The 22,633-nt window shown below is 34.7% G+C and overlaps 1 protein-coding gene across 1 annotated transcript; it reads right to left on the reverse strand.

Moving 5' to 3' along the window:
* Positions 1-8,656: 8,656 nt before the first annotated feature.
* LOC118036433 (transcription repressor MYB5) lies at positions 8,657-10,642 on the reverse strand. The gene is made up of 2 exons (XM_035042127.2): positions 10,173-10,642; positions 8,657-9,478 (listed from the first exon to the last, which is right to left on the reverse strand). The coding sequence occupies exons 1-2, from the start codon at positions 10,472-10,474 to the stop codon at positions 8,851-8,853; spliced, it is 930 nt and encodes a 309-aa protein (XP_034898018.1). The 5' UTR covers positions 10,475-10,642; the 3' UTR covers positions 8,657-8,850.
* Between the last annotated feature and the right edge of the window lie 11,991 nt (positions 10,643-22,633).

Here is a 22,633-nt window from a genome sequence, read left to right on the forward strand (position 1 = left end):
GTCATGAAAAGATGGTAAAAGTTGAATAATGCCTGGCTTAAAATTAAAATGAGATGCATCAGGAGGGAAAACTATGCATGAGGGTGCACTTGTTCTTGTGGGATTCATGTGGTCTCTAAGTGTTCTCATACGGTTATTCTCATTATTCTCATTATGAAGCGATTGATTATCTTCTTCGGCCATATTTTCTGAAAATGATGAAGATACCCTACAAAGTCGACCACTTAATGTACGTGACCAAACTCTCATGCACTTGTAAGAAGAGAATAAAAGGAAGAAAAGAAAAGAAAAGAAAAAGAAACAAAAGAAAACAAAAGAAACAAAGTTAAATAAAATGAAAAGTGAAAAGAGAAAATAAAATAAATATTATAATTTATACAAGAATTTACCTCCCCGGTAACGGCGCCAAAAACTTGACACGACCAAAAGCTTGATGTCTTCTCCCAAGTGCAGGAGTGTCAAAGTAATAAATAACCCGGCAAGACCGGGGTCGAACCACAGAGAGGTCAATTGTATAAATTATAAATAACAACACAACAATAACAACAATAACAACAATAACAATGATAATAACAATAGTAGTACTCGTAATAGTAATAATAATAATAATACTCAGTACGTGGCGTTGTTATACCTACGAATGATCTAAAAGATCGGGTCACAGGTTTCCAGCCTATATACTGAGTTTATGAACAGATAATAATAATAATAATAATAATAATAATAATAATAATAATAATAATAATAATAATAATAATAATAACAATAACAACAATAATAAAGAAGAGAAGGAAGAAATTAATGAGAACTTTGAGATGAAAGATTAACGTAAGGATTAAACAATGATAAAAACAAATGTCAAGGTTAAAGGATCCACTAATGGTACTTCAAACAAGTATAAATATAAACTCTTATTACTCAATTGGAAACCACACATAAAGGAGGTTCCAATCAGATTATAAATTATTAACATGATTACATTAGTTATCTTATTCGAATAAAGCTAATACTTGTAAATGTTGGCAGGCATTCATGATTATAACTTATGTTAACAACAAATCAAGTCCCTTTCATAGCTCAGGTGTCGGTTATACCATACAATATGGGCTATGAAAGTACCAAGTATTTGTTGTACCAAGTGTTATACAACATAAATCTAGATTAACCATTTAACAAGCAAAGTATTAAAAGTGAACAAGATAACAAATATAAAACATGTTAGTATCCAACGTTAAGGTCCATGTTAAGTTTATATTATACTTATTCTTACACCATTAGTGTACCCTTTTCACCTTGACATAATTAACTTAGCTAAACATAATGAAAGAAAGAAACATAAATGAGCAAGACAAGAACATAAATGAGAAAGAAGTTAACTAGACAAAGGAAAGGAAATGAAGTGCATAAACTTGATATTAATGAAAACAAGACATAAGCAATACAAAGAGAGAAAGCAAGAGCATGATCTTGATCTGAACACCAAGATGCCTCAATACATGGTAAGTGCCTCCTTTTATAGGCCAAAATTTGGAACTATTGATTTGTTGACTAATTGATGAGTGGGTGGCCATATCTTGACTAGATAACAATCCTTATCTTCTTGTCTGATCAAGATGCCATTGCTAACATCATAATTTGCCCAGAATCCTCAAGAATGTTCTAGGAAATTGTCTCAGCTTTCCAACAAAAAAAAGATGAGGTCATTTGGACTTCTAGAACTCAAGATATGGGCTGAACACTAAATAGTGTTTGGGCTGCAGGACAGCTTCGGACTTCTTCGTTGTTCCTTCAATTTGGACTTCAAAACGACCTTTTCAAATCTTGGGCTCCCCATGAAAGTTGTAGGCTTTTGTCTTACCTTTCCATCCATATAAAGTGGACCTAAATCCGAAATCTAGAGCTCCAGATATGATCCAATTACCGAGCAATGTTCCGGTTTGGACTGCACCGACATCTCTTTTCTAAGTTTGGCCATCTCTTTGTCCTTTAACTTTCAATGCTTAAACTCATCAATCAATCCTTTTATTTATGTGATAGTCCTGCATTTAAAATGAGCATTTATCATAAATTAAGGTATCTTATAATATTAAACTTGTTATTATAAAACATGCTTTAGTTAAGGAGTTATTGATACTTCAAGTGCAAAAATGATTATATAAAACCTTGATAAACATGCACTTTTAAGTACTAATCATAATACTTCTGGACCAATTTCTTTTGGGTCTAGTGTCATAACCCAAGATTTTAAATCTTAGATTTCTAAATATAGTTATTCTTATAAATACTATTATTTTTATTATAATTAAAAGTGTTAATATCAAAAGTATAATTATTCTTTTTGAAATTTTTTCCTTTTGACCCCCCCTTCTTTTTATAGTAAGGCAATTCGTTTATAGGCTAAAGCAAAACCAAGAAGTTATAAAATCACCTATAATTTCTATTGTGGTTTTCCAAAGATAGGTTGTTAAGAAAGATTTTTTTTTTACTCTTTTTGTCTCTCTCTCTTATATAACCTTCTCTGAAAGCTATGGTATATAGTTTCCTTTTGTCTTTTGTGTAGTGAACATTATCAAGAAAAAAATAACCTTAAAATTGGCTCTTTTATGAATAAACCTTTTTTTTTCAATCAAAGTTGACTACGTAAAGTACTTTAATGAATTAATCATGAAGATTATGATGTAAATATGCTATCAAAGGACCCAAAATGTGTAGAAGATATGTAGATCTGCCACTAGGAATAAACCATACTTGATTTAGAGGTCTGGAACTCTACATTCATTTATTAGAAGATTGGTCCTTAATTAGATTGAATCAGTCAAGGCAAGGGAGGTTAACTAGGGACAAAATATTGGCGAGTTCTTCAAGATAAATGGAGTATAAAATTTTGATAAGGATCTACCACTAGGAATAAACCACACTCGGTTTAAAGGTCAAAAACTTTACATTCATTTATTAGAAGATTGATCCTTAATTAGAATGTGTAAGGCGTCGCGGTGAATATTCCACTTCAATCTAAATGTATCTATTTAGCAAATATAGGGAGACAAGAAAATCTAGTTTTTTATCAGTGGAAAATGAAATGGGAGTCACCACCTAGTATTTTGGTTACTAGGAACCCTAATTGATCTCAGAGATCGGGTACAGGAACTGGTTGCGTAAAAGAAATGTATTAGAACCCCAAATACGTCTTACCTAAGGTAAGTTGCATAGTTTGATTGTCTGATAAAAAGCTAAGGTGTTATTTAATTGTTGGTCCGTCTATAGTTCAAGAAAAGTCCTTCTCAATAAGAAGGTCTTTATCTTATAGGGTAAAATCCTAACTATTCTAATGTCTATAAAAAAAAAAAAAACTATATTTTTAATATCAGGAATACGTTTTACATATAAATTCGTAATCCTGGATACTAAAAACAAAAAAATATATTTTTTTAGAATTTTTTGAAATATTGACCTAGTTCTCATGGCTCTAACAAACTTGTTATTAAAGCCAAAGTGCATGCTAAAATCTTTTTTGAATGTTTTTTGTTTTATGTGTAAAAAACAATATGATTTTTTTTGTTGTATGAAAATACGATGTGATGATTTTTTGAGAGACTTGTCCATATGCATGAAAACAAATATTTTTTTTTTGTTTTATAATATTTTGCAATGTTTTGACAAAAACCAGGTATTTTAATACCGAATTTGTAACTTTACAGTATAAAAATACAAACTAATATTACACAAAATAGATAGAAAAAATAAACGAGAAAATCATTAATTTTTTTAGAAAATATTTTTTTGAATTTTAAATTTTTTTTATAAAAAAAAAAATTGAAGAGTGAAGACCACCGAAAAAGAAGAAGAAGAAGAAGAAATGGAAGGGAAAGGAGGCTGACCTACGGTGGAAGATTGGTTGCGACGAGGAGGTTCTGTCGATGGCTTAGTAGGCTTTGGTGGAGAGAATGGTGGCCGGTGTCAGTTGCTGGTGAAGGAAGAAGAAAAGTTATAGAGGAGAGAGGCTCGGCGGTGCACTCACTATATGAGGTGTTCGGGCGGTTGCTTGTGATGGAGATGGAGGTGTTCAAGCCGATGGTGATGTGTTGGCGGCTAAACGCTGCGATGGAGAGGGAGGGGGGAGGGAGGTTCTGCTGGCAGCAAAAACTGGGTTAAAGAGGCTGGTTTTTTAGCTATCTTTGAACCCAAATTTCTTCCTCCATGGAGTATAAAGATCAAATTTATTTATAGGCGATGGAAGAGGGACACTTTGTCTCTTCTGGTGTAAAATCTCAGCCCTTGGTTCGACCCGAAAGCATCCAAACCATTGGCTCAAAGTAGCAATGATGAACTATCAGTTTTGTGCAGGAAAAATGGCTGGTCAAGTTAGCCACTTTAGGGCGGTGCCACCACCTCTACAGCCTCGATCAGCCAGAAAGGTTTATACTAAAGTGTAGTTAGGTGTTAAGGGATCGTTTTCGCGCAAGTTTCATCTAATTTGAGGAAGAAACGAGGCGTCAAATGCCTTGGGAAGGAGGCTCCTAGGGCAGGCTCTCTAAAAAAAGAAGATAAATAGTAACTTTTTGCTAATTATGCTTCAGTCCTTCAATTTGAGATTTATCTCTAATTACACCCCTGATTGGCTTCATACTTTCAATTTTGTTCAATTTCATCCCTAATGAACTTCAATTCAAGCCCTAGATTTCAGCGCCTTTTTCCTTTTTGGTTCTTGGTTTCTTATTTATTCAATTAAGTATTTAATTGGTCATCAAACTTCAATAATTCTACAAATAAGCCCCTGATTTGACCAAATCAACTCTAAAACATTCTTATTTAACCTTAGAATTTTAATTTCTTCTAATTAAAGCCCAAATTGACTTAAAAATTAATTTTTCTTGCAATCAAACCCTTTATAAATTCAATTAAACCTCCAATAAAATTTAATTAAGTCTATAAATATTTGTTTTTGAACCTTGCTTCTTCAAATTAAATTTTTTTTGTCAACAGGGCTCTTCATCTGTAAAAAATATACTATCAAATTTTAATCTTTAAATTTTTTTAGCCTTCTCAACCAATTTCTAGCAATTTTCTAGGTGCTCTGACATCCTCTTTTCATTATTATTATTTTTTGGTATTTTTTTTCGTTCGAATAGTTTTTTGATTTTTTTAAAAAGAGAAAAACATGAATTTGAGGAATAACCAAAAAATAAGTTATGACAAGAAGATTGATCCTTAATTAGCCTTAATCCATCAATGCAAGGGAGGTTAACAAGAGATAAAATATTGACAAGTTCTTCAAGATAAATGGGGTATAAAATTTTGATAAAAATAGATGATCCTTGCAGTTAAAGTTTTTTCTCAAATGTTTTAATTCGTTTGATCCCATCAACCATTAAACATTCAATTCATTTTAACTTGACCCTTAACTAAATCAATTTTAGTCCCTAAATGCACGTGTCATTTGCATCTTGGTTCTAGTTTGGAATTTATTTAATTAAGCCTTTAATTAGCTTTCAAACTTTATTTTCTTCACGATTAAGCCCCTAAATTGACCAATTAACTTATTAAAATTCAAAATTAGTCCTCAAAACTTCTAATTCTTGTAATTTGACCCGAATTAAACTTCCAAACTTAATTTTTCTTCAATTAAGTCCTTAAATAAATCAATTAAACCCATTAAAAATTTAATTAAGTCCTTAAACTTAATTAATTCTTCCAAATTTGACCAAATTGACTTTCAAACTTAATTTTTCTATCAATTAACCACTTGATTAAATCAATTAGTCCCTTCAAAAATTTAATTAAGTCCCTAAACTTAATTATTTTGCAAGTCTGCCCTAATCTTCAATAGCTTTCTTCAATTTGATCCCAAGTCCTCATTGTCTTCTTTAATTAGGCTATTCATTGATGCAATTGAGTTTCCAACCTTTGTCATTTGGTATAATTTAGCCCCCTAACTTTCAATCTGTGCAATTAAATCCCTTTTTAGCTATTTTTGTCATCTTTAAGTTGTTTGTCCATTTGTGACCCTAAATTATTTTTTATTTTTTTATTTTTGAATATTTCAAAAGGGAAAAATATTTTTTATATAAAATAATCTTGGGAATCTAGAATTGAGTTACTTCAAAAATATCTCAAAAGCTAGCTTTTCTTTTCTTTTCTTTTTCATTAATGGGAATGAGCGCGTCAAAAAGAGGGTCGTTTGAAACATAGAATGATGCAAAGTCCAAAAGAAGGGTAGGTTCATATGTTTCGCAGTTAGAACGTTTGGTCACTGAAAAACCAAAAACACATGATTGTGATGCAAAAAATCCCTCTCACGCGACTACAAAATTACCTTCTCTTTCCCTAGATTCATATTTGGCTAGCTGTGCTTCAGATTTCTTGGGTAATTCCTATCGAATGTTTTCAAATTTTCATTCTCCTTCCACAGATTTGTGCTCCTAGCTTGCTAAGTGGGATGGAGAAATGTTATTGAGAGCCGTTGTTATGTTGTACTTCTAGCTGGATCAGGTGAGAGATTCCATGCGTCTAGGTGAGTCCTCCGCTCAGAATTATACATATGATTGCTCTATTGACTTGTGCTTGACATATCGTTCTTCATTTTATGCTTTGACAATGATAATTGAGTTATCTTCTTCCTCAAATGTCGATTGATCATCAGTGTACTGATTTCTAGCTATAGAAGATTAGCAGGCTGCCATGTAGCTAGAGTTTGTAGCGTGTTCCATCGTTCTCTCTCAACATTTTATACAATCCATCCATTCTCAAGGGATGGCCCAGCTTGGTGTTTGGTGTGGAAGCATCATAGACATGTTTTCTATGTTGTATCTTGTCTTTCTTTTTGCTTTTTTGCTCTTGTCGTTGCATCATAAACCTATATAGGGAGTGATCTTCTTTTCTAGAAACCTAGTTAAGTAGAAATCTTGACTGTTTGGTTCCTGTTGCGTTCAACTAATCAGTTTTTCGAAAGTAATTACAGAGGAGGAAGATAGAAAGATATACTGGCAAGCTAGCTTATATATCAACCTCAAAATATAGCTATGGCGCACCCTTACCCCCACCTACTACGTGTATAAACCTCACATGCATATATAGTATTATTTATCTGCCTCTCATGGTGTGTTAAACTCCACAGAAACATTCTACTCCTAACCATTTTTTGTTTCTTTCTGCTTTTTGCTTCTATGCATCAAAAAGATATATACACTGTATCTTTGCCCATGAAAGGTCAGATAGAGAGATCTTATTTTTGACTTGCAAGAGGTTTATAAAAGTGGAGTTCTCTTTTTCTATTGGGAGGTGCTGAAAAGACAATTAAATGCTGTATGGTAATTATATATCCTAAATTACTTATTTCTTTATTTATTTTTCTATTTTATATTATCAGGACTTTCTTGTTTTTATTTGAAGAAAATAGAGTTTTTTTACTTTTGTTTTTTTTATTCAATATTAATAGGGTTTTCTAGTTTTCTCTTTCTATACAAGGTGCTGCTGTAATAGGTTTTTTAACAAGAACTAATAATAATAAAAAAAAAAAAAAAAGAGGGTGTTTTCCTAGAATTATGGTGTTTTCTTGTCTTTTGAGGTTTTGATTTGTAAAAAAAACATGGATTTGACCGTATGAAATAACTATAAGTTGTTTAGAGAAATGTGTAATTAACTATTAATATATTTTTGATTTGTTGATAAATAGATAGGTTTATAGAAATAAATGTGTAGTTAATTGTTTTTAATATTTATTTAGAGTCATTAATTATTAATAGATTTAACATTAAATACTCGTACCAAGTATTTTCCATTTTGATCTATCTCTTACAAAATACTGTATAGTAATTATATTCTAAATGTTAGTATTAGTTTCAAGTTTTAACAAGGTAACTACACGCACTATATGCACCACCGCATCAAACATCCTGGATCAAGCACAGCAACACTACTGTGTGAGCTCATATAAGATCATCATAAGCTCATACAATTAAGATCATAATTATAATTATGGATCATCAAGATCCCACAACTGAAGTTCAATAACATAATTACATGAGCTCATATAGCATTTTTACTGTTTAATTTATGATCGTCTGGGCTTGACTTGACCTACTTATATTATGTGCACACGTACTATGCACAAACTTCAAGGACCTAGATTTTGTGGAAGTATTTCTTTCATACATGTAACAGTAACAATATATATTTAAGCTCTGCACACATCATGGCCCGTATTCATGCATGGAGTATTTCTTCACATGCATACCAGTAGGAAGCAAAGCATTAATAAATTCACTAAAAATGCTAATAGGGGGATTGTTCTTTCTTTTTGTTTCTTTTTTATAATAATATTTATTAAGAAATAATTATTTAGATAATAGCTGAAAAACTAAAAAATAAAAAATAAAAACTTTTCCGGAAATTGTTTTTTTTCTGATAAGCCAGAGACAAAAAAAAAAACTTTTAAACTTCGACAAACAGTTAACAAGCTAGAGAGATTTTATAAGTTAAATCAAAGTTTGCTTACGTGATTTGGAAACTGTTAACTATAAGCACATGCATTTCTATGAAGAGAGATCTACTTCCACTACATATCATATTAATTGAGAGGGTGTTTGCTAGAACAGTTTAATCTTAAAACAACAAGGTCCTTAGCTAGGTTGTCTATGAGATAGGATCCAAAGGAACAAAAAAAAAATCCAATCAATAATTTCACAGTATAGTGATGCATGTACATCAACTTAAACGTACAACCATACAACCATTCCATATTGTAAGTACAACACTCACAAGAAGAACATATATAACACACATTAGCACATATTTATAGTCGTAACAAACCATTCTGACTGTCTTTATACAGTACTCTCTTGTGGTTCAGGATCAAGCTAGATCATAACTATTTAACGCACCATCTTTCTCACCGAAAGCTACCATGGAATATGCGACTTCAGCTTCCGAAATGCTGCCATGATGAATAGCCTGTGAAGAAGAAATCATAGGTTCACCAGATGGTCCAATAATCTTAGGCTGCTGAAACTGCTGTTGTTGTTGTTGTTGATACACGAATACATTTTCATTGATCAGAGAATCCAGAAACAAAGAGAACGCGTCCTCATTTTCATTTCCAACGTAATCTTCCTCTTTGTTTTGTTCATGATGACTTTGTAACCCCTTATTAAAACCATCACAATTAGGCCAGTTTTTGGCACCATCATCAATGACCTGATTTGGAAACTGATCCAAGTTAGTCATTGTAAAGTTCTCATTTTCTCTAGTGGCTGTAGCTCGATAGACCCCGCCATTCGCTTCTAGTGGAAAAGAATTAGGGTTGGAGTTTTGGATGGGAGCAATTTTGGCAATTTCTGAAGAATTGGGGCTAGGGTATAAAGGCTTGTGCGTCCTTGGATCGATTCCTTGACTAATGAGCTTCTTGCTGAGATGGGTGTTCCAGTAATTCTTGATCTCATTATCGGTGCGTCCTGGTATCCTCCCAGCTATCAAAGACCACCTGAAAAGTGAATGTACGAGATCACGATGATCCAAAAAATAAAAATAAAAAACAGGAAGAATATTCATATTCTCAAATTCCAAGTTGTTATAATTAATCTAAGTTATCTCGATTATTATAAAAAAACAACAATAATCTAAGTTAATTTGAAATTCGGAACAAAAAGTACTTCTAGTCTCTATTGTGAGAGAGAGAATAAGAGGGTGCAACATAGTAAAATGTTGACAAACAAGTTGATGCACTATGATAAAGCTTTGTTTTAGAGCTTTCGATAATCTGATAGATTCAAGAATCCAAAATCAAGATGAAAAGCTATGGCAAAGAAGTGCGAGAGAACATTCATACATCCATACATGGATACACGGAGAGACCATGAAAACTTTAATATAATTACGAGGGAAAGACCTCAAAGTTACATATGTGATGAGGATTCTGATACAATCTGAATTCTTTTTTCTACGGAAAACAATTTGAAATATTTGTTAATTGAAACTCGAAGCTCGTATATGCTGGTATTTTGGGGGAGAGAGAGAGGTAGAGAACAGTGAAAACCTAAAAAGCGATCAAACAAATTAAAATAAATGACATCCAAACCTAATTACTCCATAAACATTCCCCAGCTGATCATGATGTGGAAAAAAAGAATTATCATCATTCCTAATTGAGTCCATAAAATCCAATTATAAATAAATACCTGTTACCAAGCAACCTATGAAGCCTAAGAATGAGATCTTCTTCATCTGGGGCAATACGTCCTCTCTTAACAGAAGGCCTGAGATAGTTCATCCATCGGAGGCGGCAGCTCTTACCACACCTAAGAAGCCCCGCCCGCTTTGGCAGTGTACGCCACCGCCCTTCACCATCCTTCTTGATGTAGTTTGCCAAGATCTCATCTTCTTCAGGTGTCCACGGCCCCCTCTTTATACCCACTTTGCCACAACATGGTGTGGGTGTACTCCTGCTCCTTGTTGAGTTCCTTGAGGACAGATTCCTCATTCTCTGACTCCCTCTGTATGATAAATTAGTTAGTACAGTGTCCTTGTTTTATGTCAAGAACTGAGGGTTCAGATGGGGATGTGGATGTTGTTGTTTATTCAATCGGATATGTAAGGAGCTGTGAAGGTAAATATATCAAGTGAAAAAGTTGGATGGAGACACAAGTGCTCTAAGGGGAGGATGGTGTCTTTTTATACGGACTATGTTTGTTCGGATCAAAACTTGACAAGTGAGTTTTGAAGTACATGACTTTATGAATTTTGAGTTGGTGGGGCTAAAAAAAAAATTCTAAGTTTCCGAAACTGTTTTTTATACTATCATTTATATATTTTGAAAGTCAAGTGAGGTATAAGAGTGAGGGAAATGGAAATGGATTAATTATACTTAAGGTTTTAGCCGAGACTTGGCATCTGAAATATTCGGGTTGAGATGTTAGGGTTCAAACCAAGACCTAGTATAAAACACGTGTGATTCTGTGTGAGACTACCTCTAGACATACGACCGAGAGTTGATCCAAGACTTGGTTCAGGACGCTCAGGGTGCGATTGAGGCTAGGTTCAAGGCACTGAGGGTTTAGTCCATAACCGGCCGGCAATGGGGTGCCTAGGATCCGAGGATTGAACCAATTTCAGGGCACTTACGGGTCTTTCAAGGACCTCTGTGCCAGAAGGTCGAACCAAGGCTTGATTTAAATGCTTTGATTTTAGGATGGGAAGTGGTTTGGAATGCTTGGTTTGGAGGCTTGTGATTTGGGCCAATACTATACATTGAGTCGAGACATGGTTTGACTCATGCAATGTTAAGGCTAGGAACAAGTATAGGAGTGCAAAAATTAGTTCGAATCACTCGAGGTTCAACTTGGATAAGATCTAAGGTGTCTAAAGACAAGGTCCGAAGCGCCCATGATACAAATTGGGATTAGGTCTGAGGTTCAATTGAAAAACATTGAGGATTGAGTTGAGATCTACTACAATGCTCTAATTAAGGAATTGGGTTGAGGTTATTGGAAAACTTGTTTAAAGCATGGTTAATGGGCATATTTGATATCAAATTAAAAGTGAGGTCTACTCACTTTTCAGGTTTAAAACTTTATTGGAATTTAAATAAATTATAAATGAATAAAAAAATAATCTTAAATAACTCTTAATTGGCATGCTTTGGAGAAACTTATACCCTCTAAAAACTTTATCCAACATATAAAAAAAAAAAAAACAAGTTTTCCTAGTAGTTTATTTAGTAGGAATGTGAAAAGTTAGAATTTGGACTTAAAACACACCCAAGCTTTTAGAACCTATAAGTCCCAAGTAAAATAAGATTGGACTTAAACTCATATATGTGCATGTGCGGCCTAGCTTAGCTCAGCTCATGCTCAGACCTAGATTTTGGTTTACTATAAAAAAAAATAAAAAATAAGCTACAATAGATTATTTTTTTCTAGCTTAAATTTGGGCCTGGGTATGATCCATATCGATTTATTTCTTCTAGCCCATTGATTTGTCTACCCCATCAATATAATAATCTGATTAATTTTTTCTAAAATAGTTTCTTCAAAACCTAAAAAGTTTTTTCAACTAAAAAACATTTAGATTTAATTGTGGTCTTATGGAGAGTAATCAAAGCGATAATTAATAGAATATTATCAATTTTGGTTCTTAAAATTCTTTATAAAAACAGGCTAAAGAAAAGTGTTTCTAGTTGGTTTTTTCTATATTGTTTTTCACATAATTCCTATAAAGAATTTACTTTTCTCCAACTGATTTTCTGCATACCCCTTCTTATTTTAAGATCTATTTATACTTTTTGTTTTCTTTCTAATTTAAAGCTTAGGTTTCATTATATAGATAGATTATTGAGTTATAATTCTTTTAAGTTCATTGGACCTTGTTTAGGAGACCATTTAAACAAGACGGTGTTGGTGGAATCTTAGTTATTAAGATCAAAATGTTTACACCAAGCAAGGAGAAATAAACATTTAAGAACAAAGAATTAATATTTTATAACAATAACTTTACATATTTACGAGCGATTCAACAAGCATCCTACACGAGTTTTTGTTTAAATATGATTATTATGCTTTAGGATTGTGTTTCAATTTTTTATAAAAGTTTATATATTCTTTTAATAAGCATGTTGTCATTTTATAATGATTGCAAGTTAACCATGTTCTTATAATAATACATGATTATAAACTAAATATACAAGCTCAATTGTCTAATTCATCTTGCTAGTATAATTTAGACAACAATCTTAAAGCTTTATTGATAATTAGACTTTGTTTAACTTATAGCTTTTCAATTAATTCCTTGCAATTATGTTGACATGATTCTATATTCTATATGATGTTATATATTTCAATTTGCATGTTATTGCATACCTAATACATTATATAATAATCTAACATTAAATTAAAGACCAACATTACAATATTGAATTTTAGGTTGTTTTTCAAATACTGAAAATATTGGAGACCAAAAACGACACTTGAAAAATAATATAACCTCATCATGCTTATATTGTTCAAATGGAATGAAAGATTTCAATTTGGTCCCTTAATTTTTAACTTTCAAAATTCAATCCCTATCTTTTCAGCTTTTTACAATTCGATCTTTAAATTTTTTTTGTTTTAGTATTTAGATGTCTATCAATGAGAGAAACAAATCATCAAAAAATAAAAAAAAGCTCTCAAACGATCAAATTTCATCCACCAATAATTATGATTTTGGTGTATATAGATTCATTTTTAAAACATGAATTCAATGGAGAAGGTTGATATCTTCAATAATTCCTAACATGGTAGATCATAACTCAACAAAAGTTTTTAATATGATTTTATTCTGAGTTTCTTATCCAATTAAAAGGTGTTTTATGGTTTAAAATTGGGTTTTAGATTTCCATAAATTTTTGCCATGTTTTTAGGTTAAAATTGATTTTTAGAATCAAATAACTTTTATCCTAACAAATGTTGCAGGTGAACACATGTCATCTACCTAAGCACAATTATGCATCATTCATCCTATTTTGAAAATATTATATTTAAGATTGGACACACACTTTTTTTTAAAATAAAAAAAAAAATGAGGCGTTTCAGTCCAGCCTAGCTTTCAAGCCCACCATGCCTAGACTTTATAATTTTAGGCTAGACACACATACTTGTCCTCCAACTTAAGCACACTTGGCTTTTTTAAAAAAAAATAAATGGCCTTTGAATTTTTTTAGTTTGATTTTTTTTAATATTATAATAACATTAACTTTGAATAAATTTATTAGAATAGCATTTAAATAATTTTGTCATAGTCTTCAAATAATATAAACAATTAGCATAAAAATAATTATAAATAAATCTAATATGCTTTTTTTTCTTGAAAACAAAATTCTCATTAATTAACATTCAATATGAACAAAATATCTATTTTTTTATTGTAAATTTCTTTCATAAACTTTCTCTCATTTATTATTCTTATATTGTTTACAAATTTGCATAGTAGTTTTTTATTTATGCTTTTTTTTTTATTGAAGCTTGCTTAAAATTATAATAAATTTTAATTTTATAAACAATATTTTTAATATAAAAATATTTTTCTCAAAAACAATGCATGAATAGGAAAAGAAATTTCGATTCAACAAATATATTTTCCCTCCTTATTTAAAATGAAAAGTTTTTATTTTAATTGGCTCCATTTTTTATATTCAATAAATCATATATACTACTAATAAGAGAGAGAGAGAGAGAGAGAGAGAGAGAGAGAGAGAGAGAAGAGAGAGAGAGAGAGAGAGGTTTCTTTTAAACTAAAAACAGTATGCTAATAAAAATATATATAATTTTGACTAAAAAAATACATTTTTTCTCAAGAATTTAAATCTTTGTCTTTGTTACAAATATCTATGTCGCACGTCAAAATCCGCGCGGCATCCGCTGGCGATTTGTTTATTATTGTTTGTGTTTTGCTTGGTTCGTTGGAGTCGCCACCTAGTATCATGGTCACTAGGAACCTATGGTCTGCGAGAGTCTGAGTAAGGGACTGGTTGTGCAAGGGGAAGACGCATCACCCCCAGTGCACCCTACCTAAGGTAAGCTGCAATGTTGTTTGATTGTTTTTGTAGGTCGAATTTCTATTCATTGGTCTTTCTAAGGTTCAAGGTAGATCTATCTTCATGAGAAAGTCTCTACCTTATTATGTTAAATCCTAACCGTTCTAAAATCTGAATTTTAGCATCGCATGTCTTCACCTTGTATCTTTAATACCTGAGGGTGTACTTTATCGTGTAATTTACACCCCACAAATATTAAAGTCTACATTTGGATCCTAAAAAGGATTGGAAAAATATTTTTGACATGTTGGCCAAATCCTAATGGATAAATCATAAACTGGTTACGATATCCATTTTATTTTTTTAAAGACATGAAAAAGATGCAATTTTTCATTTTTTTTGTATTTTTTTGTTTTGAAAAATATGCTTTGGAACAATTTTAGAATCTGGCCGTATGCAATGAAATATTTTTTTCTTTTCGAAAATGCTTTGATTTTTTTGAAATATTTTGGAGAAAAACCAGGTATTTTAATACCGAATTTGTATTTTACAATGTAAATATACAACTCGATATTATGCAAAACTTGGTGGAAAAATATTTAAGAAAACCACAAATTTTTACATGATTTTTTTTTAATATTTTTGAAATTTTTTTATTTTTTTATTTTTTTATTTTTTTTTGGGCCGGGCTGGGCCAGAACCGGCCCGGCCCAAGTGACTAATTAATTAGCCACTGCATGCAGAAACGAATTCTGCATGCAGCGGCTATGCAGAAACGAAAACGAAAATGGAGCAGGGAGGAGAGTGTTACCTGGCGTGGAGAGAGTCGGCAGCCTGGCTGGTGGTGCGCGGTGTGACTGGAGGCGGCGAGGCCGGCAGCGTGCACTGGTCCCGGCTGGAAGAAGAAGGAAACAGACCCTGCAGAGGAGAAGGAAAGCTCACGGTTGCAACTGTTGGAGCGGCTGAAGAGAGAGCTGCTGTCCTGGAGGTCTCTGGGAAAGGCAGAAGCTTCTGATCGAGGTGGAAGCCGCTGGAAAGGGTGGTTTCACTGCTGCTGCTGCTGGGGTTGCGGTGGTGAAGAAAAAAGAAGTTTTGCAGGAAGAGAGGAGAGAGAGAGAGGTGTTGCAGGCTTCGGTGAGGTTGTTGGGTGATGTATGGGATGTGGTGTTTCGTGGGAAGGACGGCGGAGAGATCAGTGGTGGCGGCTAGAGGCCACGGCGGAGAGGAAAAGGAAAGAGAGGGCTGGTTGCAGGAAAAACCGGGCAGGAAAAACTGATTTTTGTCCAACTTTGAGCTCAGGTTTCTCCTCTCTCTAAGCACGAAATTGGCTCCTATTTATAGGGATAAAAAGAGGGTAATCTTGTCTTCAACGTGGAAAAAGTCTCAGCCCTTGATTCGACTCTAGGAATTCAAGCCGTTGGTTCAAAGTGTGCACCTCGAACTGCAAAATTTGGCAATCCAAGGTTGCAGACTGCCCGAGGGTGCCACTTTGGGCCAATAAATGGAGCCGTTTCCAAGATTTTCGACCCGACCGGACCACTCCAAGGGATAAAGGGATTTCAGGTGAACATGTCGGTGCATGCCTTGTCGGATTTGGGGAACAAACGAGGTAGAAAATGCGCCTAGAAGTCTGCCACTCGGGCAGCTTCACGGGGAAGATGATGAACAGTACCCGCGTTTTTTTTTTTTTTTTAAAACACAAACACGGCGCCGTTTTCCAATTCTTCAATTTGACCCCCGGATTTTATCAATTTGACCCCTATAGTTTGGCGCCTTTTGCAGATTGGTCCTTGGCTTTGGATTTTGTCAATTTAACCCCTAATTGGCCCCAAAACTTCAATTTTCTTTCAATTTGGCCCCTGATTTCAATCAATCATCTTGGTAAAAATTAAATTTGGTCTCGTATAATTTCATTCTTCTCAATTAAGCCCAAATTAGGCTCCCAAACTTAATTTTTCACCAATTAAGCCCCAAATAAAATTAATTTGACCCATTTAAAGTATAATTAAGTCCTTGCACTTAATTAAATCCTTCAATTGGACCCAAATTAATTCTTAAACATAATTAAAATTCAATTTGGCCCATGATTAAATCAAATTGACCTATTAAAAATTTAATTATGTCCTTGGACTTAATTTTCATGCAAATTCATCCAATAATCATTTAATTTAACCTTGAATTTGCATTGTATTCCTATTTTTTTGGGCATAATGGGGAACAATTAGGCCTTGAATTTCCTCCAAAAATTGCAGCTTGATTTCCCGACCTACCTTCTTCGCGTTGCCAGCCTTTATTTTATTTTTTTGATTTTTATTTTAAAAAAAAGTGAAATTTGGGGGAATAACCCAAAATTGGGTTATGACAGTTGCCCCCCTCTTTACAACGCTTATGAAAGAAAGTTTTGTAAGATACTTTAAATAATAAGCGTTGTAAAGAAGAAAAAAGGAAGATTTTTTTTTTTTTTTTTTTGAAAATTCAAAGATTTTGAAATGGTCGAATTGTCAGGGGTGACCTACCCGGGTGAAAAACACAAAGATGTTTTAAAGTGGTGAAAAATACAGAGATTTTTCAAAGAGGTGAAAAATGCAAAGATTTTTCAAAGTGGTTTTGTTGTAATGGGCAACCGGCCCAAGATGGAAAACGAAAAGAGTTTTCAAGGTGGTGAGAAATGCAAAGATTTCTCAAAATGGTGAGAAATGCAAAGATTTCTCAAAGTGGTTTTGTTGTAATGGGCAACCGGCCCAGATGAAAGGTTTTGAAAAATACAAAGATTTTTTCAAAGAGGTGAAAAATGCAAAGATTTTTCAAAGTGGTGAGAAATGCGAAGATTTCTCAAAAATGATCTTGTTGTGATGGGCGACTTGCCCAGATGGAAAGTGATGAAAAATGCAAAGATTTTTCAAAGTGGTGAGAAATACAAAGATTTCTCAAAGTGGTGAAAAATGCAGAGATTTTTCAAAGTGGTTTTGTTGTAATGGGCAACCAGCCCGATGAAAGGTTTTGAAAAATACAAAGATTTTTTCAAATAGGTGAAAAATGCAGAGATTTTTCAAAAGTGGTGAGAAATCCAAAGATTTCTCAAGATGGTGAAAAATTTTAGAGTGGTGAGAAATGCAAAGATTTCTCAAAATGATGAAAAATGCAAAGATTTTTCAAAGTGGTTTTTTTGTAATGGGCAACCGGCCCAAGTTGAAAATGAAAAGATTTTCGAAGGGGTGAAAAATACAAAGATTTTTCAAAGTGGTGAGAAATGCAAAGATTTCTCAAAGTGATGAAAAATGCAAAGATTTTTCAAAGTGGTGAAAAATGCAGAGATTTTTCAAAGTGGTTTTGTTGTAATGGGCAACCGGCCCAAGATGGAAAGGTTTTGAAAAATACAAAGATTTTTTCAAAGAGGTGAAAAATACAGAGATTTTTCGAAGTGGTGAGAAATGCGAAGATTTCTCAAAATGATGAAAATTTTTATAGGTGGTGAGAAATGCAAAGATTTCTCAAAATGGTTTTATTGTTATGGGCAACCGGCCCAAATGGAAAAAAGTTTGAAAGTGGGGAGAAATGCAATGATTTCTCAAAAATGGTTTTATTGTTATGGGCAACCGGCCCAAATGGAAAAGGTTTGAAGGTGGGGAGAAATGCAATGATTTCTCAAAAATGGTTTTATTGTTATGGGCAACCGGCCCAAATGAAAAAAGTATGAAGGTGGGGAGAAATGCAATGATTTCTCAAAAATGGTTTTATTGTTATGGGCAACCGGCCCAAATGGAAGATGAAAAGAGTTTTGAAAGAGGTCTGATTATAATGGGTGACCTACCCGGGTGAAAAGGCAAAATGTCTGAAAGGGATGACATGATAGGACTCGATGGGGAACGAGGGATGAAAAGCGCACTCTAAAGGAGGTTAGCGCACTCGAAAGGAGGTAGGGTTAGAAAAACACACTACCTAAGAGGTGAGTGCTCCAAGGCGCACTCAAAAGGAGGCAAGGTTTGGAAAACGCACTACCTAAGAGGTAAGGGCTCAAAGGAGCAATCAAAAGGAGGTAGGGTTAGAAAAACGCACTACCTAAGAGATGAGGGCTTGAAGGAGCTCTCAAAAAGAGGAAGGGTTGGAAAACACACTACCTAAGATGGTTGATGGCCCTAAGGCGCACTTAAAAGGAGATATGGTTGGAAAACGCACTACCTAAGGGGTTGATGGCTTTAAGGCGCACTCAAAAGGAGGTATGGTTAGAAAACGCACTACCTAAGGGTTGAAGGCTCTAAGGCGCACTTAGAAGGAGAGGTGGTTAGAAAACGCACTACCTAAGATGTTAGGGCTCGAAAGAGCTCTCGAGAAAAGGCAAGGTTGGAAAACTCATTACCAAAGAGGTGAGGGCTCGAAGGAGCTCTCAAGAAAAGGCAGGGTTGGAAAACACACTACCTAAGAAGGTTAGGGCTCGAAGGCACCCTAAAAGAAAAGAGGTAGGGCTAGAAAACACACTACCTAAGAGGTGAGTGCTCCAAGGGGCACTCAAAAAGAGGTAGGGTTGGAAAACACACTACCTAAAAGGTTAGGGCTCGAAGGCACACTAAAAAAGAGATGATGATGAGACACTGATCTGTCAAGGATGAAAGAAGTGCATCATGTTCAATATATGCATGTATACTTACCTGAGAAGTATAGGTCCCCTTTTCTTCATGGAGTTCTCCTTTTCTCAGAAGTTGGAGTCTCTGATAGTAAGCTTTGATGGCTCTTTTCGCTCTTGTTTACTCGAGTCATATCTTGTGATGTTGACCACTTGGAAGGACTTGATATCATCATACTTCTTTGTCCTCCGCCCCTTTATATCAAGGCTTGCAAATTTTGCCCAATAGTTTCTTAGACAGGGAATCATGAAGCCAGCCCTACCAGATGTTTTTGAATGCCCCCTAGCTTGATCATGCCCCCAAGTATTCAATTCGGGTTTGGGGATGAGGCTATGTGAAGGAAGGTTTGACAAGGAGTTGTTTTCAAGCAGAATTTTTGGAATTTCAAAGCTATTCCAGACACAGAAATCATTTTGACATCGATTTAAAGCGAACTCATTCTGAAGAAATTCAAGTGATTCCTATTGAGAGGTTATCAAAAGTGATGAAAACTTTTTGTTTTGATTTTTGGTGAAAAATATGAAGTGACATTTGGTTGGTCATAAAAGGTTGAAATTTCAATTTGTGGGTTATTGAGAACCGTTGGGAAAGTGTGAACAATCACGAAAGTGACATCTGGTTGGTCACAAAAGGTTGAAATTTCAATTTGAGGGTTATTGAGAACCGTTGGGAAAGTGTGAACAATCACGAAAGTGACATCTGGTTGGTCACAAAAGGTTGAAATTTCAATTTGAGGGTTATTGAGAACCGTTGGTGAAAATGTGAGGAACACGAAGTGACGTCTGGTGGGTCACAAAAGGTTTAAATTTCAATTTGAGGGTTATTGAGAACCGTTTTCAAAGCATTCATTTTATTTGCATGAATAATAAATTTGTTTCGCATGAGAAAGCACTGCCTATCGATCCAAATTGCTTGCCTTTGATCAGAAAGGGCTTAATTAGGCACGTAATGCAGGCTTGGGCTTTTGGCTATGAAGAAAATGATATTTGTAGGCTCAAAAGGTGTTTAAGGGACTTTAAGACTAAGGATCACAAGTGCTTATATCCCAAACTCTTTTGTTCATACATTTTTGGACCTTGGAATTGATTTGTAAAATGGTCCATGGTGCCCTCCAGTGTTGGGCTTGGGCTCTTTCTCTTTGTTTTTCTTTTCTTCATTTGATTTTGAGCATCATTGCATTAGATTTTTTTATGCTCACAATTTTGGATCCTTTGGATTTTTCTTCATGCCCCCCAGCTTTGTATGGGCACCTTTGATGATTGAGAATTTTCTTTTATGCCCCCCAGTATGGTTTGGGCACTTTCATCGTTGAAGAATTTTTCATGCCCCCAAAGAGTTATTTGGACACTTTCAATCATTATAGATTTTTTGCACTTGCCCCCCCAATGTAGGGTGTGATCCTAGACAAGGTTATTTTTCAAGAAAAATTTGTTAGGCTCAAAAGGGGACTGCAAATGATATATTTTAGACTTGTGAAAGGATTATCAAAGATGGCCTTTCTTCATCTCAAATGCATGCATTTAGGATCGGTAAGCCTTGCTTTCATGCGAGTATGCAGAGTGATTTCTCATTATTCATGCAATCAAAACTCAGCTTTTGGAGTCACTTCATGGTGTTTTTTTTTTGGGTTTTCTAGGTGTATGGTTACCTCTCTAAGGAATCACCTGAATTTCCAAAACTCGTTTGTTTCAGACAAACATCAACATGATTTCTGTTTTGGACTAAACTTTGAATTCCCAAAAATCCTTGTGAAAACATGCACAGTTTTGGAAGAAAGGGGAAACACGCCTAAAGATTTTTGGCGCAATGGTTTCATGCTTAAAGGTTATGCTCAAAGTGTTATTTGCATGAAACAACAAAAAAGAAAGCATGTGATGAACACAGCAAAACACATGATCTTATTAACAAGACAGGCTCAATAGACAGGGAAAGTCTTGTGGAATATTGAGCCAAATTACCAACAAGACTAAAACGGGTTAAAACAAACATGATCAAGCAAAAATGCAATAATTGGGTAGGCTCCATCTTCCCATTCTATAGCAGAACTTTGTCCTCTATCCTCAAAAGTGCACATTGCCTTCTTCACACCTTGCTCTTGCCATTGGTGCTTTGAGGTTTCTAGAGCATTCCGCCTCTAGTGCATTCACCGATCCACTACCTGAAGCATGATTGGGTAGAGGGTTCGAAGTTATGTTTGGAGTTCCTTCGAGGGTGACCCATCCGACTTTAATCAGATGCATAAGCCTCTTCTTAAAGGCACTGCAAGTATGAATGTTGTGTCCCGCGGCTCCAGCATGGTATTCGTATGAAAGGTCGGGCTTGTACCAATTGGGGTAAGGTGGTTGTAAAGGTGTCAAGGGTTCAGGAGCTATACGCCCAATGCTCAGTAGCTTTTGATACATCTCATTTAAGGGCAATGGTAATAGAGGTAATTGTTCTTGGGTTTTTTGGTGTTTAGTTTGAAACTCAGGTTTCCTAGTAGGAAATGAAGGGTTGAAATTGATGTTGGCGATTTGGGGTGAAGTGTGGTAGTTTTGGAATGGGTTTTTCCTACCCGTGTAACCACCTTCATCATAGTCGACCTCTTTCATTTTACCCTCAAAGCCTCTTTTCTCAGTGGGCACAGATATTCTACCACTTTTTACCCCTTGCTCAATGCGCTCAGCTACTGCCACAGCATCAGTAAATTTCTGGGCCGAACTACCCATCACATGCTCGTAGTATGGGTCCTTGAGTGTATTGGGCGAACAGAGTGACCATCTCTTTATCTAGGAGCGGAGGATGTATTTGAGCAGCTAGGTCTCTCCACCTTTGAGCATATTCCCTTATGCTTTCCTTGTCCCTTTTTCTCTAGATTGGAGAGACTTGTTCTATCAGGAGCAATGTCCATATTGTACTTGTATTGCTTGACAAAAGCATCCACCAAGTCTTTCCATTTTTGGATCTTTGTGTTGTCCAATCTCATGTACCAACTTAATGTTGTCCCACTTAAGCTATCCTGGAAAAAAGTGCATTAGTAGTTTTTCATCATGTACTACTTCTGCCATTTTGTTGCAGTAGGATTTGAGATGAGTCATGGGGCATTGCGTTCCGGTATATTTGATGAATTCAGGAACACGGAACTTTTTTGGGACAACCACATTTGGGACCAGACACATTTCTGCTGCTCTCGTACTGGATCGTACAACTCTACCCCTTCAATGGCTCTAATTCGAGCTTCCAACGCTGCCATTTTATCTTGACCAATGCCATCAGATGACTTGGTCTTGTGAGACTCATTGGCAAATGGATCTATGACTACAGGGGGTGGTGCTGATGGCGTTGAGTGCACAAATGCTGGATTGTGTGGAGGTTCTTGACCATGTTCACTCATTGTTTTCTTCGGGTTGAGCCATAGTAGGTCGATTGGAAGGACCTTCAACAGAGGCATTTCTAAGTGTATGCTCGAGTAAGCTAGTGAGGCGAGCCACGCTTGCTTTCAGAGACTCTAACTCTTCTTGGAAATGGG

The sequence above is a fragment of the Populus alba genome, chromosome 13 (assembly GCF_005239225.2).
Source record: "Populus alba chromosome 13, ASM523922v2, whole genome shotgun sequence".
Classification (NCBI taxonomy): Eukaryota; Viridiplantae; Streptophyta; class Magnoliopsida; order Malpighiales; family Salicaceae; genus Populus; species Populus alba.